This window comes from Anas platyrhynchos, chromosome 2, assembly GCF_047663525.1.
Source record: "Anas platyrhynchos isolate ZD024472 breed Pekin duck chromosome 2, IASCAAS_PekinDuck_T2T, whole genome shotgun sequence".
Lineage (NCBI taxonomy): Eukaryota > Metazoa > Chordata > Aves > Anseriformes > Anatidae > Anas > Anas platyrhynchos.
Genome location: NC_092588.1, coordinates 113,639,358 through 113,654,997, shown reverse-complemented (window position 1 = coordinate 113,654,997; position 15,640 = coordinate 113,639,358). Strand labels below are relative to the sequence as shown.

General features: G+C 51.9%; 1 protein-coding gene across 2 annotated transcripts; it reads right to left on the bottom strand.

Moving 5' to 3' along the window:
- Positions 1-1,106: 1,106 nt before the first annotated feature.
- On the bottom strand, positions 1,107-13,266 carry TGM4 (transglutaminase 4). 2 transcript variants are annotated; one of them, XM_005017337.6, is made up of 14 exons: positions 13,105-13,266; positions 9,069-9,248; positions 8,874-8,980; positions 8,529-8,658; positions 8,047-8,165; positions 6,967-7,074; positions 6,278-6,452; positions 5,641-5,779; positions 5,271-5,374; positions 4,377-4,628; positions 3,318-3,677; positions 2,249-2,418; positions 1,823-1,959; positions 1,107-1,453 (listed from the first exon to the last, which is right to left on the bottom strand). In XM_005017337.6, exons 1-14 carry the CDS (start codon positions 13,109-13,111, stop codon positions 1,312-1,314), a joined length of 2,130 nt encoding a protein of 709 aa, XP_005017394.2. In that variant the 5' UTR covers positions 13,112-13,266; the 3' UTR covers positions 1,107-1,311. The 2 variants fall into 2 exon arrangements, with proteins under 2 accessions (XP_005017394.2, XP_021126453.2); XM_021270778.4 differs by lacking the exon at positions 13,105-13,266 and adding an exon at positions 10,041-10,137.
- Positions 13,267-15,640: the final 2,374 nt, after the last annotated feature.

Genomic DNA, 15,640 nt, shown 5'->3' with positions numbered 1-15,640 from the left:
CCACTTGCACCGTACCTGGGGGAAACTCGGGGGGATGGGGGGACATAGGGGACACTGGGGGCTGTGTTGCTGCTGTTGCTCCCCAAATCTTTGCAGTCCAAGGGCATGAACAAAGCCTTTTTTAATTTTTTTTTTAATTGTTATTATTTTAAAACTTTTTCCTCCTCCCTTTTTCATGTTAGGGTTCTGGGTTGTACCTTTCCATGGGGCCGGATCCTGGCATGCCCTCGGCTGCAAAGTAGGGGGCTGCCCGCTGCTTCTTTTCGGCTGCTTGCTAGTCAACAGCCGCCTTGTTTACTTGGCTAAATGAGGAGATTTCAAAGCAGAGAGCTGAGAGGCCCAGGGGAAAGCTTAGGTCTTAATGCAAAACATATTTCATCTCGTTGCAAGATGGGATGGGGATGAACGGGTCCTGTGCCACGTTCTCCCCACAGGCAGCACCCCCTTTGCTGCACCCACCCTGCGTGGGCAGCCTGGCAGCGTCGCCCTTTCTTTTTCCTGCTGCGCAGCCCTAAGGCTCGAGCATTTGCTTTTTAAGATGCATAAATAATAAGCCTCTGCTACTGCGTGGCTCCGTTTGCTCTTTTCTCACAGAAATACTGAAACCTCCCTTATCTGAGCTCCGAGCTCGGGGGGTGTGTGCGGCTCCAGCTGTGCACAGCTGCTGTCGCCTTCCCTGCGGTGGCTGGAAGTGCTCCAGACGTACGCTGCCCTCCTGTCCCCCAGCACTATTTGGGGTGGGAGGGGAGAAGCAGAGGTGATCTGCTTCCACCAGAGCTCTGGTAATGGTGTTGGGGATGGTACTTCTTCCAAAAATCTCCCGGTCCCACTTCTTCCCCACCCCTCCCCCAAATAAAGGAAATGGAAGTGGGTGGGAGGGGAGGAAGATGCATGACAAATGGTGTTTGGGGAAGACTCTGCCAGGTTTCCTCCTTTTGCTGTCTGAAGCATTTGCCAGTGGGGTGGGAGAAGCATGGCCCAGGGGAGAATTGCTTAAAATGTTTCTTAAGCCCTGGTGCAGTGGGGTCTGGGCAGCCTGGTGGGCCCACAGCAGCTGCAAAACACCCCCCTGCTCCAGCACAGATATCAGCCACGCAGTCAGTATGTCGATTTCAATGATCTTTATTGAATCACAGTGAGCTGCAATCAAAGCAGCTATGCCCTTTATGTCAGCGTAATTCCCTTCACTTAATGGGATTTTTGCTCTTTGCTCATCAAGCGCTATCCCGCAATCAAGGAGGCAAGCGGCGGCAGCGGAGCGCGGCTGTGGCACATCCAGGGTCCCCTTCTGTCCCTGCTGAGGCACTGCTCCTAGTGGGTGATGGTGATGGCCTTCTCCACTGAAATCGTTTTGACCTGGTTTGAGGTCAGCTTGGCCACGATTTTCTTCTCTCCTGCTCTCGTCGGAGTGCAGATTACTTCGGACTTAATGATCCTACCAGGCTGTACATCCCTAAGGAGAAAGGAAAGTGGTCCCAGCATGAGCTGCTTGCACATCACGGGTCTCATTAGCCAATTTCTCATGGTTTGCCTTAAAGAAAAAGCCACTGTCTGTGCTTAGCATGGGTCTGCCCCTTTTCCCATGACCAAAGTGCAGTGAGTGGGGCTTGGCACGGTGGCACTGCCTGGTGGCCCTGGCAGCCTACAGAGACCTCCCCCGGCTGTGAGCCCCTGGTACTATTTTGGACATGGCTTTGAAGGGCTACCTTGCATGAAGTCCCTAACTGATTTGTCAAGGGAAAGTTAAAGATGAGCAGAAAAGGGCGTTCTGCCATGCTCATCAGCTGCGTGGGGCTCAGGACTGCTCCAAGCCTCTCCTTACCCTTCCTCGAACGTTGCCATCTTAAACATGCCCAAGCCCTCCACCATCAGCTTGCAGTTATCCAGGGGCACGTTCAGCTTGTTCTTGAAGATGAAGGCGCAGGTGAAGTCCTTGTTCAACTTCGCTGTTTCTGGCATCTGACAGAAGAGGAAAAGAGGTGTTAAGGACGCCAGAGCTGCTGCCGGTTCGCTCTGCCAAGGCAGGGTGTTTTCTGCACAACCCCCTTGATTTTGGAGCACCCGTGCAACGGAGCTGGTGTAGCCCCAGGAGACCAGTCTGCATCGGCGTCATGGGAGGGGACATGGGTGCCTCCTGAAACTGCTGCCCAGTTTCATCGCATTTTCCCTGCCGTTTCGGGACTTTTGCCCGGGATGCCAGCAGAGCTGAGACCCTAATCCCAGCTGAGTCTTGGGTTTGCTGCCTCACCTGGACCTGGATGGGGGGGTACTCGAAGCTCAGTGCTGCCTCCTTGGTCAGCTTCTCGGGTGTCCCCTGGATCTCGGCGATGGCGGTGACGTGGACGTGCTCTTCGTCTTCCGCTGCAGCCAATGCCTTCATGTATGCATCAGGCTTGATCTTCAGAGGGACGCGCACCTCTGTGGGAGGGAGAACGTGACTTTATCACTCTTTATGGCACCCAGGAACCCATGGCAGGGTTGGCACTGGTGGCAGTGCCTGGAGGAACACAGGACAAAGCACGTTTCCTGAGGCCACCCTGCTCCTGGCCGGGCAGCCAGCAGGTAATGCCCTGCACATCCCATCTCCCCAAAGCAAATGCTGGCTCAGGCTCGCTCAGAAAGCACCAGCAGCAAAGATTTTTTTAATATTTTTTTTTTCCAAGGGTGACTCATGCTTGGAATGAGCAAGTGTTGTTAATTATTCATCGCTTGTTAGTGTCTTCTTTGGCACATCGCAGTCACACTGCTGGGGATCAGCAATACAACCCAGGTTGCTCCAAGATACGCAACAAGCAGCAAACAGCCCCGGGGGGACCGGGCGGGCAGGCAGCCCTTCAACTGGAGTTTGCTTGGGTAAAGAATTCAGGAAATGCCACTCACTAGCGTCACAGTCAGCTCATCGACATTACAGCAGCATGACCAAGGAAGTAAAATAAAAAAAAATAATTAAAGAGAAAAAAAAAGGCTGAGATATTCAGCTGTCCAAATCCTGTGCTGGGGTTTCTGCTGCTTGATGCTCAGGCAGTGAGAACTGCGTGGTGCACGCCTCACCCGCACAGTGCAGGTGTCTGTCTGACCACACTGATGGTTTCTAATCATTGCAGAGCCTTTGAGTTTTGAACCCTTCTGCAATGGGATCACAGTTTGTAACTAAGACTCCCAAATGCAGCTGCAAGAGAGGCAGGTGACAGGCAGGCAATTTCTGCTCTTTGTGCAGCTGAGCCATGTGCTGACCTATAGTTATGCATTGGCTCGAGTGAAACCCCAGACTGTCACATTAAATAACCTATAAAACATATCACAATACCCATGCCTACCGGATTTGCCTTCCAGCTTGACGGTCTCGTTGATATATCCAAGGCTGGCATCAACTTTCCCAGTGTAGGACTGCAGCTGGCAGGAGCCAGTAAGAGCAACGGTCCAGCTCCCAGCAGCAGTGCTCTTCACTGTGACGACCACTTCGATGGGTTCACCAGGATACAAAGGTTTTTCGTTGGTTATCGCAAGCTCGACCCCGCTCTTGGGGACCACCTCTTCTTGGACAACAGCCCTGCCATCCACGTTGTCTAAGCCCATAGACATGGTACGCATCGCACCAAAACCTGAACGAGGTACCAGCCCTGAAGGTTGTAGGTAGGAAGTCGCTTTCTGCATGGATGCCCTTTCCTGTGGGCTGCCTGGGTGAAGGAAAAAAGCTGTTTGAGAGCTGTATCCCAGTACCCTCAGCCAGAACCACCTTCCCTTCCCTTGATTCATGCTTCTGCTGCTGAGCAGTCTGGGCACCAACCACCTCCAGCTTCAGCTCAGGACACCCCCTTTGTTTATGTCACCACTGGTAGCATTTTGGACCAGTGAGCATCTGGAAAAATTTTCCCCAAGGAAGTCACTTTTAAAGGCTCGATGCTCCTTAAATTTTCTAGCCTGAGATGTTCCCACTCCTCAAGGGGAAGGGTTTAATAGTCCATATGAAAGCTATGGACTTGTAGTTATGGGAACATAAAAGGGAAGGGTTCAGTAATCCAGCATGGCTGGATCTGAGGCAGGGAGAACCATGGGGAGGGAGTTATCAACATCTTTTTTTTTCCAATACATTGTGGGGAATGGAAAGGAAAAAAGGAAAGAAAGAAGCTGCAGTGTGTCAGACCACCAGGTTTGTCACTCAGCCCCTCTCTCCCACAAGCCTGCAGGCTTGCCTGCCCCTGTCCCCAACGAGCAGCCTATAGATGTCACTGCAGCCATGAAGATGCCTGGGAGCAGAGCTGCCTCCCTGGCTCTCCATCCCTGATGGGGTGGGTTTGACACAGCAGATGCGTTGTGGGGTGACCCACGCAGCCAGGGACTTCCTCGGCACTGCTTTGGGGGATGGGGGCAGTCACCTTCAGGGAACTTGTACTGCTGGGTGATGTCTTCCCGACGGTTCTGCCCCACGGCTTTTGTGCTGATGTTGGCGCCGATGCTCTGGCTCTCCACGTTCAGCTTGACGTACTTCCTGCTGCCGTTCTCCTCCTTGACAAGCCAGTAGACTTTGTCGCCGTTCACTTCGGCGTACACAAACTTGCTGTCGTAGGGCAAATACACCTCCCCATCTCGGATAGCCTTCAGTGGGCACGGGCCGCACTGGAAAATACCTAAAAATCACATTCAACACCATTTGCCTTGTCAAACATGAGCAGAGCCTCCAACTTTTATTCTACCATCCTGAGAAGGGTTATGTGGCCAGTTTTAGTAGCAAATACTCCTTCAACCCAGCTATAAAGCCCAAATTCCCCTACAATAGCTGTCTGGTATTTATTTTATAGAGGAACAAAGTCTGGTAAGAGCTTTTACATGTTTTCCACCCCTTAAATCATCTGGGGTGCTTTTGCCAAGGCTGGGCTCCCTTCCCTGCCCTAGGTACTGGCTGATTTTGTCAGGTCCAAACTCACTCAGCCCACTCAATGTCAATGCACCCATGGCCACACCATCTTTAGATGCACCCCGAATCTGAGGCCCTCAAAAATGTTTTGTCAGCACAAAAACATGTTTATTTACACATTCACATCCCCACAGTATCCTACTGGGCTTGTTTTCTGCCTGCCAGGAAACACCATTCCCTCCTTCCTGGGCTGAGATGGCAGGAGTGGGACCACCAGCTTTAGGGTGTCACTGCCTGGGTGCAGGAAGATGCGCAGGGGCAGCATGTGCTTTGCTGACTGGGGACCACAATTTCCACACGAAGTGTCCCCGGCTCCCTCAGGAATTGCAGAAGAGCCTTCCTAGGCCAATCCTACCTTGGCTTTGCTCCTGAGGGGTTGAATCGATTGCCTGCCAGCCATCAAACCCTGAAGGCAAGTCCTTCCGCTTCATCCAGACGTCGTTCCACACGTGGAAGTTCCTGCAAGAGTTTGGGTTGCAAAGAAAAGGAGTGCACTGTTATAGGCAGCAGCTGTGATCTCCTTGGCTTAGTCCTTCCAGAGGGCAGGTTTAATGGGGATTTGTGTGTAGCCCTATGAAACCCTGTGAGCTTTCTCTCTCTCCCCAGCAACAAACCCGAGGCAGAAGGGAAGCAGTCAGAGGAAAAGCTGCTGGGGTTGGGGAGCGCAGCGCTGCAGGGTGGCACAGCATGGGGGGCTAGGAAGGGTTGGCCCTCTTTGTCCGTACCAGACGGAGTCGACGGACATCCATTTCAGCTTCTCTCCCTTTTCGTTCAGGTAGACGTCAACTCTCAGGTTCTCATCTGTGTCGTGAGCCGAGTTGAAGTTGCTGACACTCCTGGCCGGGATCCCCAGGCAGCGCATGACTGTGACAGGGACAGACAAAACAGGGGGTCACAAAATCACCTCACCCAAGCCCCCGCTCAAGCTGGGGAGGCCAGGAGCACGTCCAGGTGGCTTCCGAATATCCCCAAGGAGGGATCCCCAACCTGTGCCAGTGCCCCACAGCCCATGAAGCACAGAGGTGCTGCCTGGTGTTCAGAGGGAGCCTCCTGTCCTCCATTTTGTGCCCATCGCCTCTTGTCCTGGCACGGGGCACTGCTAGGAATAGCTGGGCTCTGATGGCTTCACTCCCTCCCGTGGGGTGTTTGTACCCATGGGTCAGGCCTCAGAGCCTTCTCCACACCAGGCTGAGCAGTCCCAGCTCCCTCCTTACATGACAGATGCCTCAACCCCTTCATGAAAACACCAGGACCAAGAGCATGTAGAGGTTTCCCCACCACCGCTGGAGCCTGGGGGTTTGGTAATTTGGGTCACTAGCGCAGTAATTAGGATATCAGGCAGAGAGACAGTTCACCCTTTACCTGTAGTGAGGACTCCTGAGAAGACCCAGCATTGACCAAAACCAACTGGCTTCTTCGTCTTGTAATACTGCTGCAGAATGGCAACACTCCCAATCCATTCCATGGGAGAGGTCCCGTTTTCGTACTTCCCTGACCAGTTCCCCAGCAGGACTCCGTTTTCATCATTGGAATTCACCTATGGCCACACACATGCAGAAGAGACAGATTCAGGGATGAGGCCAAATGAGGTTTAAACCTTGGGGTCCGTGCCTGGTTCACAACTCCCCAACAAGGCTGCTGACACCGGCTGGGGGCTTCCCTGCTTGGAGACCCTTCAGAGTTTCCAGATATCCAGATCTCTGGATATCCAGAGGGGGAGATGGCACTGCTGCTCAGGGCAGCCATAGCACACACAGCATTTTGCATCCTAGAGCCCAGGGATCCCAGAAGGATCCCACCACAGAGAGAATTTGCCCCTCAAAACACAGTGTTGGCTGGGGAAGGACAACCACCAGGGCAGCTGCAAGCTTTAGAGACAGGGAAATGTATTTTGCTTGCCTCTTCCCTCCACCCAAAATGCTTCTGGCTCTTTCCTTGCAGTTTTGGATTCATCCTGAAATGGTGTTCAAATCCCCAAGGAAAAAATAGCAAGCAAGAAGGAGGAGGGAAAGCAGGAGGGGCAAATCACTTCTGCTCTGAGAGAACCGTACCAAAGCAGACATGGCTCTGGACACAATCACAGGATCCCTTCTACTGCTCATCTTCAGTTTACTTTTGTCCAGCAGGTACATGCAGGTATCCAGGATGGATTCCTCAAACTGTTTTGGAAAGAAATGGAGAAATTTTTACACATCTCTGAAACAGAATTTGCTCAATCAACATGAAGTCTACCTAGGTACTTGAAGGAAACCGTCTGACTAGACCCAACTTCTGAACTTCCTTTATGACATTGAATGAACCTAGTTCTGGAGCCCATGGGGTGTCCTAAAGCTGTTCTCTCCAAAGAAGAGCTTAAATGAAAACCCACCATGAGTGAAAAAAGCCTGCACCATGTGTCTTGCAAGCATAGGTGGAACCTGACCCAGCAACTCTTTACTCCTGTGAGTAGTCCTAAGTCACCTAAGTCATCTCCCTGAAGCCTTGGGCATTACTCACTTGAATAATGAAAATTCAAGACAGCTACAGATATTCAGTCTATTGGCATAGGTACGAAATAGACTGGGGAAAAAAAAAAAAAAAAAAAAAAAGAGTACCTAAATGCAAATTATTATAGCAAAAGGTTCCTAATTAGCAATTGCTGTTAAGGCTGCCTTAGGTTGAGCTCCTAGAGATGTCAGATATCCTACACACTGAAACTTGGCAGAATATCAGTGTCAATTCTCCAGTTAGGGTAGGAACAGCCCTATGGACAATGCCCTTCGGCCCTTTTGTGGGAAAAGTCATAACTGTGAGGACTTTCACTGCACTCCACAACTGCCAGAGCAGGGAGGATGCCTTAGGGGAACCTTTTGGCCAGAAATGCTCCATTCTCAGTCTCCATAGCCTTTGCCAGGGGTCTGCCAATCTGATTACAAATATGCTACTAAGCTCTGTTCTCAGGCCAGGGCTGGGGAAAATGCTTGAGTGGAAAGATTACTCTAAGCAGGTGAGCTTTTCCAGTGACACTGGGGGGATTACTCAAGTACTTTGAGCTGCTCATGGGCTTAGACTGTTTATGGATTCATTTAAACAAATGCCAAACAGAAAGAGTGAATAGGGGTAATAAGGCCAAGGGGAGGGCTGTGCCTTACCTGCCCAAAATTCCAGGGTCTACCGTGTATGCTGTATACAGACCCAACATAGATGTAACCCGTATCGTTGAGCACATACTCATTTCTCTCAGCCTCATTGGACAGGAAGACGATATCAGCTGACAAAAAAAATAAAATTGTAGATGTTAGTTGATTTTTCACACCTGCTATAGGAAGATTTTCCTGGAAAGTGAAGCAGTGGGAGCTGGAGGTCTGTAGTGCTCACACCACTTGATGGCTGCTCAGTACTCATGCTTTTCTGCCTATCATTGAAGGGTTTCCTCTAAGACTGCTCTTTATTTTAAGCTCCGAGGGCTCCCCAGCAAGGAGCTGGCTCATGGCTCTTGTTCCATGGGGATGCTGCTTGCAGCATTTTAGGGAGAAGAAGGGATGCACATGGGAAGAAGAAGAGGAGAAGCTCCCCCAGAGACAGCCCCGCACAGCAGTAATCATAATCCCAGTAGCTGGACCGCCCTCCTTACTTTCACACCAGGGGTTGAACAGAAGGTAGATGGTGTTGTTTTCGGGCTTGTAAACGTTAGATCCGGTCTTCACACTCAGGCTGTATTTTCCCACCGGGGCATCAGCCGCACTGGTGACGGACAGCAGGCACTGGGGAGGTGACAAGGGGACAGGACATGACCAACCCTCCGTGATGCCACTGGTGCAGCACCGCGGGGATGGGGCGCATCCTGCATGCCCAGCAGGAGGGCTGGGAATTAAATGGGGCAAAGCTGCTGCCCGTCAAAAACCACGGGGCAGAGGGAAAGGAGGATGGGGACTCTGGGGGCTTGCTCAGTCGCTCCCAGTGCTGCCTCGTGCCCTACCTCTGTGCCGCTGGACTTGGCGACGGTGATGTGCCACCCACCAGTGTCCCTCGTGCTCCTGGGGTTGAGTGACATCAGGGTCCCCAGGGGCTTCATCGGCCTCTCCCCTGGAAAAAAAAAAAAAACACGACACGTTACATGGGTTTGCAGGGACAGAGAGGTGCCGGGGACTCTCCTGTTTTGTGCCAGGCTTACCTATGCTGAAACTCAGTGCCAGCTTGTCGCTGGCCCGCAGCGCCCTGCTGAGGGTGAGCTGCAGCAGGAAAGCCTGCCCTCGGCGCACCACCAGGCTCGTCGTTTCGTACGCATCCGTGTGGTGCTGGACCGAGTTCTGGCTCTTCAGGAAGTCAACGTTGGTGACCTTCAGGTCGCTCTCTGGAAGATCGCGTGTGGAGAGGGAGAAAAAAGAAGAAATGAGGAGGGGGTGTTGGCAAACTGGTCAGCACAGGCAGTTTTCTCCCTATCAGAGCTGTGTGGGTCATGAAAACATCTGGGTGCATGGTGATCCTGTGAGGCTGCTCATCGGGGGACCACTGCATGAAGCAGATGGCACAAGAGCAAAAAGCAATGCCACCCTCGCTCCTGCCCCTGGGTCTGGAGCACCCCAGCTCATGATGCAGGCATGGGAGACCAGGGAATTGCGCTGGCAGTGACCAGAACCACCCTCCTGCAACAGAGTGGCTGCTTTACCACAAAGCAAACTTGGCCTTGACACAGAAACACCTTTTTATTGTTTTCCTTTTTCTTTTTTTTCTCTTCTTTTGTTTTGTTTTGTTTTTGCAGCTGTGGAGCAGACGCCAAAGGGAACGGTGCCCCAGGCACTCTACACGTAGCAATGCATTTTCCTCACGTTGCTTCCCTTGACACTAGGCAACACCCTACCCTGCACAGCCCTGTCCCCAAAGAGGTGCCAACCCCTGGGAGCCAGCTCCTGCTGTCCAGGAAGATGCCACGACTGCCAGTTTTGTTGCAACACCGAAACTCTTGTTTTTGCAATGGTCCTGGGAAACAGAGCGGGGACAGCACACCCGCGTCCCATCCCTGCAGCTGCTGCTACGCTCCTGGATCACCCCCGTAGTGCAGCCCCTCAAATATCCTGACCCACACAGCGTCCCCTCCTGCTTTCCCCCGCCAGCCCAGCTGCTCTGCTCATGGTGACACCAACACCTCCTGTTTGCTGTGTGCCCATGCCATGCTGAGTGTGAGAAGGGGCAACTCCTGGAGTGCTACAAATGGGTCTTTGTTACTGCAGGTATTTAACAGCAGCAGCAGCAGGAGTAGTCAGAGGAGGAGGAGATTTAATAACATTCAAAGGTGGTGCTCCCAAGTGGCCCCCGATAGCACAGGGCAGCTTAAAAATTAATCCCAGCTGCTGTGATTTTACCTCCGAGTCAAAGACTCGCCTTATATTGGTGTTGAATGCATCCGTCATGATTATCAGATAATGATTAACAGCAGCTGTAATTGCTCCTGGCAGGATGTAGCGCACGCAGCCAAGCTGGAAGCGAACCAAATGTGGTTCCCCCTCATGACCGCTGAGCTGCCCATGTCTCGGGGATGCCTAAGACCTGGGAGATGGGGCTCCTCAGGACACTGAGGCTGGTTCTTCATGTTTCTCCTCCAAAAATATTCCCAAATAATATCACAGATGTCATTAATCAACCTCTAAGGGCAGCCTGTGCACGTGAACCTTTGAAAGGATTTTTTTTTTCCCCCATCGACTTGGCTTCTCCATGCAGGAACAAAGAGAGCCCTCTGCTCTCCATCAAGGTGTGGACCTGGGGGTTCCTGTGCCAGGCTTTGGGAGGCTGCCCAGGCGTGGCAGGAAAATCCAGAGCATGCCAGGACGTGGCTACATATCTTTGGAAGTGTCAAACCTTGTCTTGTCTCTGCCCATGAAGCCTCCTTAGAGGCTAAATACTGTGTAAACAGCAGGGAGTAGCAGTGTTAAACAAGCACTGGGCTCACGAGTGATTCAGACACAGATGTGGGAGAGTCAGGAAATTTGAAAAGGCTTGCGATAACTTAGGAATAAAGCAGTCAAAGGTATAATGGCTTAAGGGATTAGGTCACAAAACGGCTTGACAGTTTTACACGGCACCCAGCAACCGCGCCAAGGTGAGCATCAGCAAGAGCCAGCCCTAGCGTCGGGGAGGCTGGGATCTGAGAGAGGCTGCAGGACGGGCTGGGTCCACCACAGGCTGGGATCGAGGCTGAAGTCAAAGCTGCAACCAAGGCTGCAATAACTCTGACCTGTGCTGCACGGTGACTACAGCTCTGAGCACACCAAGCGTACCGTGCAGCGGTGCACACCAGGCTCCTGCCTCCCTGGATTCCCTCCTGTTTACTTTATAAACCATATTTATCTTAAAGGTGAAAGAATTATGCAAAGTACAGCAAGTAGACTTAAAATTAACCATCAGCTTTCACTTGCTGACTGCCTTTTGGAGTACTTTGTGTTTGCTTGTTCCATGCCAAATGCCAATCTCGGGCTCATGCTTTGCACGATGGGGCGTGGCGGATGCCAAAAATTTCAGCAGGAATTGGCCAGCCCTGTTGGTGAAGTAGAAGTGGCTTTTCCTTCACTAATCCTAATTCACTAATCCTCGGAACCAGAGCTACTTGCTCCTGCTCCTTTCTAAAACTCTGGTGAGCCCTTGCTGGGCTGAGATGCTCAGATAGGAGGTGGGAGCCAAACACAGCCACCACAGCACATGCTCAAGGTATCCATCATTTTGGCTTTCCTAACAAGGGATTATATTTTAAACTTTTTTTTTTTTTTTTTTTTTTTTTTTTCTTTCGTTTTGGATATCATTGATGTTGAGGATGCTGAGAGAAAAATGTGCAGAGATTTTTTTTATTATTATTATTATTTATTTTTTTTTTTTCTGAAGCACACCCTGACAGCTCCGAGCGCTGCGCTGGGGAGCTGCGACTGCCCAGGGCTGCATGCCAATTGTCCCACGCTTATTTCTGAGAAAGCACACACACAGTGCCCTATGATCCGGTTGGCATGGCCTTCCATGCTGAGGAATGCCAGGGAGCCGGGTGGCAGCATTCCCTCTCTGCGTCCCAACAGGCTTCGCCAGCACCCGCCCTCTCCGGGCTGCCCTATTTTGGGCTGCCTTCCCCTGCTGCCTGCAGGCACCCTGGCTGTGAGCACAGGAATCCATGGTTTTTAGCAGAGAGATGCTCTGATATATATTTATATTATACATTTATATTTTTTTCTCCTAGTTTCATGATTTATCCCTCATGGAGGCATCACAACCTGACTAACAGCCTCGTCATTACAGCCCCAAACACCGTATCCGTAGGTCACAGTAATGGGGTGTAAAAATTAATGTTCTGGGGCAGGGTGTTTATAGCCTGCCTGGCTGCAGTGGAAATAAGGGCTGCTCAGGGGGGAAGTGGAGCAGGAAGTGCAGGGTCCGGCTGCACAAGACAGCAAATTTTGGACACCTGCATGTACTTCCCATCCTTGCCCAACCTCCAGGAGAACACTCATCCCAGGGCGAAGATGCTGCTAGCCGAGACTGCCTGGGAAATTTCGGCTCATCCACACCCAGGGGGCGGAGGTGTGAAGCAGAGGGGCTGGGAGCAGCAGCAGGACACCCGCAGCCTCCCTCCCTCCTGTAGATCTCCCCAGCTATGCCCCAGAGCCCAGGGTTTGTGGGCACCCTGGGGTTGGGGTGGCCCCAGGACCGCAGGCGGTGGTGGCTCAGCAGCTGCTGCAGGAGCTCAGGCAGCTCTTGAGGTCTCTGCAAGATCTTCTGACAATCGGGCAAGCCACAGGACAGGGCAAAATTTCAATTAAATCCCCTCTCATTTACTCTGAAACTTCTGACAGATGCTGTCAGCCAGCACTGAAGAGCAGTAATCTACACAATTAATTACCCTGAAATAAAGAAATTCCCTCCAGCTTGACGCAACGAGATTTTTCAAACCACATTTTTTCCCCTATGATCGCCGCCAGAGCCAGATTTCTACAACTTGTTGAAAAGCACTGAACGTTGGGTTGCATTTTTCAGCTGGCTTCACCGAGCTGCCAAAACCACGACCGAAAGCAGCGATTCCCCAGAGACACCCAAAAATTTTTTTCCCCAGGTCCCATGCATGGCAGTCGGGGTCTCCCTGATGGATGGGTCTCCCCGGCTCTGCTCGAGGTCCCATCCTCAGCGCAGGAGACCTGCCAAAGTGCAAAGCTGCCGTGTGTTATCGCGAAACTCACCGGTCATGGTGCTGGCTGGTGCTGTGAGCCGGGGTGTCTGCGGTGCTGGTGGCTGCTGAGCTCCCGAGTAGCCTCTGCCACTCACCTCTGAGCATGCAGGAGGAAGACGGCTGGCTGCCCTTTTTATCAGTGTCTGGCTCTGAGGTGTCAGCAGGTCCACTGCCAAGGGGTGGTGTTAGAGAAAGGAAGTTCCTGCGAAAAAAAAAAAAATGACTACAACACCCTCTGCACATAGTCAGACCCTGAAAAACTGCGAAACTTAAATCCCGACTCACATGGAAGGTGAATTTGCACAATCGGATGACAAGTGGACAGACCCTTCACTGACGAACAGCAAAATCATGGATTAGATGAGTAACGAGGATGCACCTATGCCCTGAAATCCAGGCTACCGGGACTGCAACCCTAGGGCTAGCTTTAGGAGGCAGCCCACAAACGTTTCCTCATTAAGAAATCGGAGTTCCCCATTAGGACCAATCCAACATTCTCGAGGTTAATGGGGTTTCTGTCATAGGTTTTGGGGCAGAAGCACACGAAGCTGTGGGCTGGCATCCAGCATTCCCACCTGCAGAAAAGCCCAAGGTCCTGGCACCGGTCCCTTCCCTGTGGGGTCAGGTAGAGGCTGGAGAAGAACTCGGGTAGGAGAGAGGAGACAGAGCTGGGACCAGGTGGAGCAAGAAACGTGGTGTATCAGGAGCTGTAGGTGGCTGGTGGGGGTCTCTGTCCTGGAAGCGGTGGAGCCTCCTTTGCCACCCCATCACCTCCCTGTCCCTTGGGATGACCAAAGGGGGAAAGAGGAGCCCAACCCATCGAGGGGACAACCGATGGCACATGTGGACGATGACAAGGGCACAGTGACCAGAGGCAGAGGGAGATACACGCATGCCAAGTACCCAAAAGTGAAGGAGTGGCCGAGCTGTGGGAGCAGCCTCGGACCCCAGCTGCCTCCCTGCGTGGCAGCAGCCCATGCCAAGCGTGTTTTGACCACCGTAGGGTTCGGGCTACGAGGCTGGCACGTCTGAACGTAGGACCTCCCTGAATAAGATCTCCCCATGGAAGCCTTTGAAGGCACCCATTTTTCTCCATCAGTTCAGGCAGCTGGGTATTTGCTTTAGGAGGACCTGTTTCATTTGGTGCTGAAATGTCGCTGCCAGCCGGGTGCTGAGTTAGCAGATCCCACCCTTCGAGCGTGTCACGGCTTGCTTGCAGGTGTAAATTAGATGTCCCTGCTTGAGAGCATGACTGGCATCACAGGGCACGGAGGGTTCAGTGCACTTCTAATCTCGCAGGACATCTGTAGGAACATCGGAGCTGGCAGCGTTTGCAATAGCTGCAGCATCACTCACCATTCAGAGCCAGACACCGTGCAGGCAACCGAATGGCTCTCTATTGAAAAAGCTCTAAAACTCCAATTCACCTTTCAGCGTCGCTTTTATTCTGCACTTCTTTCACACTAAGGGGTGAAAGACGCTCTTGTTTAGAACCGGGATGGGACGAGGCAAAGTCTGCCCGGAATGCCCACACGATAACAGCACCGACAATGCGTGCAATCCCAGCAAACGTGACTCTTCTCCAGTTGTTTGTAGCAACAGGGTAATCCACTTAATCTGCAGTCAATGACAGTCGTTTTCCAATCCAGTCCCAACCTGCTACATACATCACTCCATGCTCGGTTGAAGACAGCTCAAACTGTCGTGACATGGTAATCTTACAGAGAAAACTACAGATTTTTGCAAACAGGAAGGGGCTGATGTCAGTAATGCTTTGCTCTTGAAAAAAAAATAAAAAAAAATGCATGTAGGTATGTGCTGGAGGGTCAGTAGAGGCAGGGCGTGTATTCATCAGGGATAGTCATATTTCTAGACCTGAAGGGTTTTGCAAAAGGCTAATTTCGACAACACGCGTGTTCTGATCCTCACTTTTAACCTCAGAGTTCAAGGCAAGATTGCCGAAATCAGATGGGTGTGGGTTCTGCCCTGCAATGAACCCACTTGGCCTTCAAAGGCAGCTGACATTGGCACTGTCTGCAGGAATCTGGGGCTTACGCTGGCAGACGGGGTCCAGCTCTCACTTCCCCTTTCACTTTGTGCAGCTGCCGGTCTTCCCCGCTCCCGTTAGCTTCTTCTGTGCTTCGGCGACATCTCAGCTCAGCGGCGCTGAACTTGGCACAGGGCACAGCGCTCCCACACGGGAGCATCCTCCCCTGGCCTGTACAGACTTGCGCTGCCAGAGAAGGCCATTAACTGCAATACGCTCGGGGACAGGTGCTGGCAAAGTCTGGACAAAGGGATTTCAACTTAAACTGCAGGAATGTTTTTCAAATAACCTTTTTTTTGTAGCCTGCTCCGTGCTGTCAGCAGGTGATCTCCATCCTTCCGGCACGTAAATCTCCTTTTGCTTTTGCTGGATGGAGTGGACGGAGGGGCTGGCTGTGGTTCAGCACTGGGGGCTTTTTCCCCTCCTTGGCTCCAGGCTGTTAAAAATATCAGCCTTTCCGACGTTTTTTTTCCCCAAAACTGTTATAACAGTTAATCAC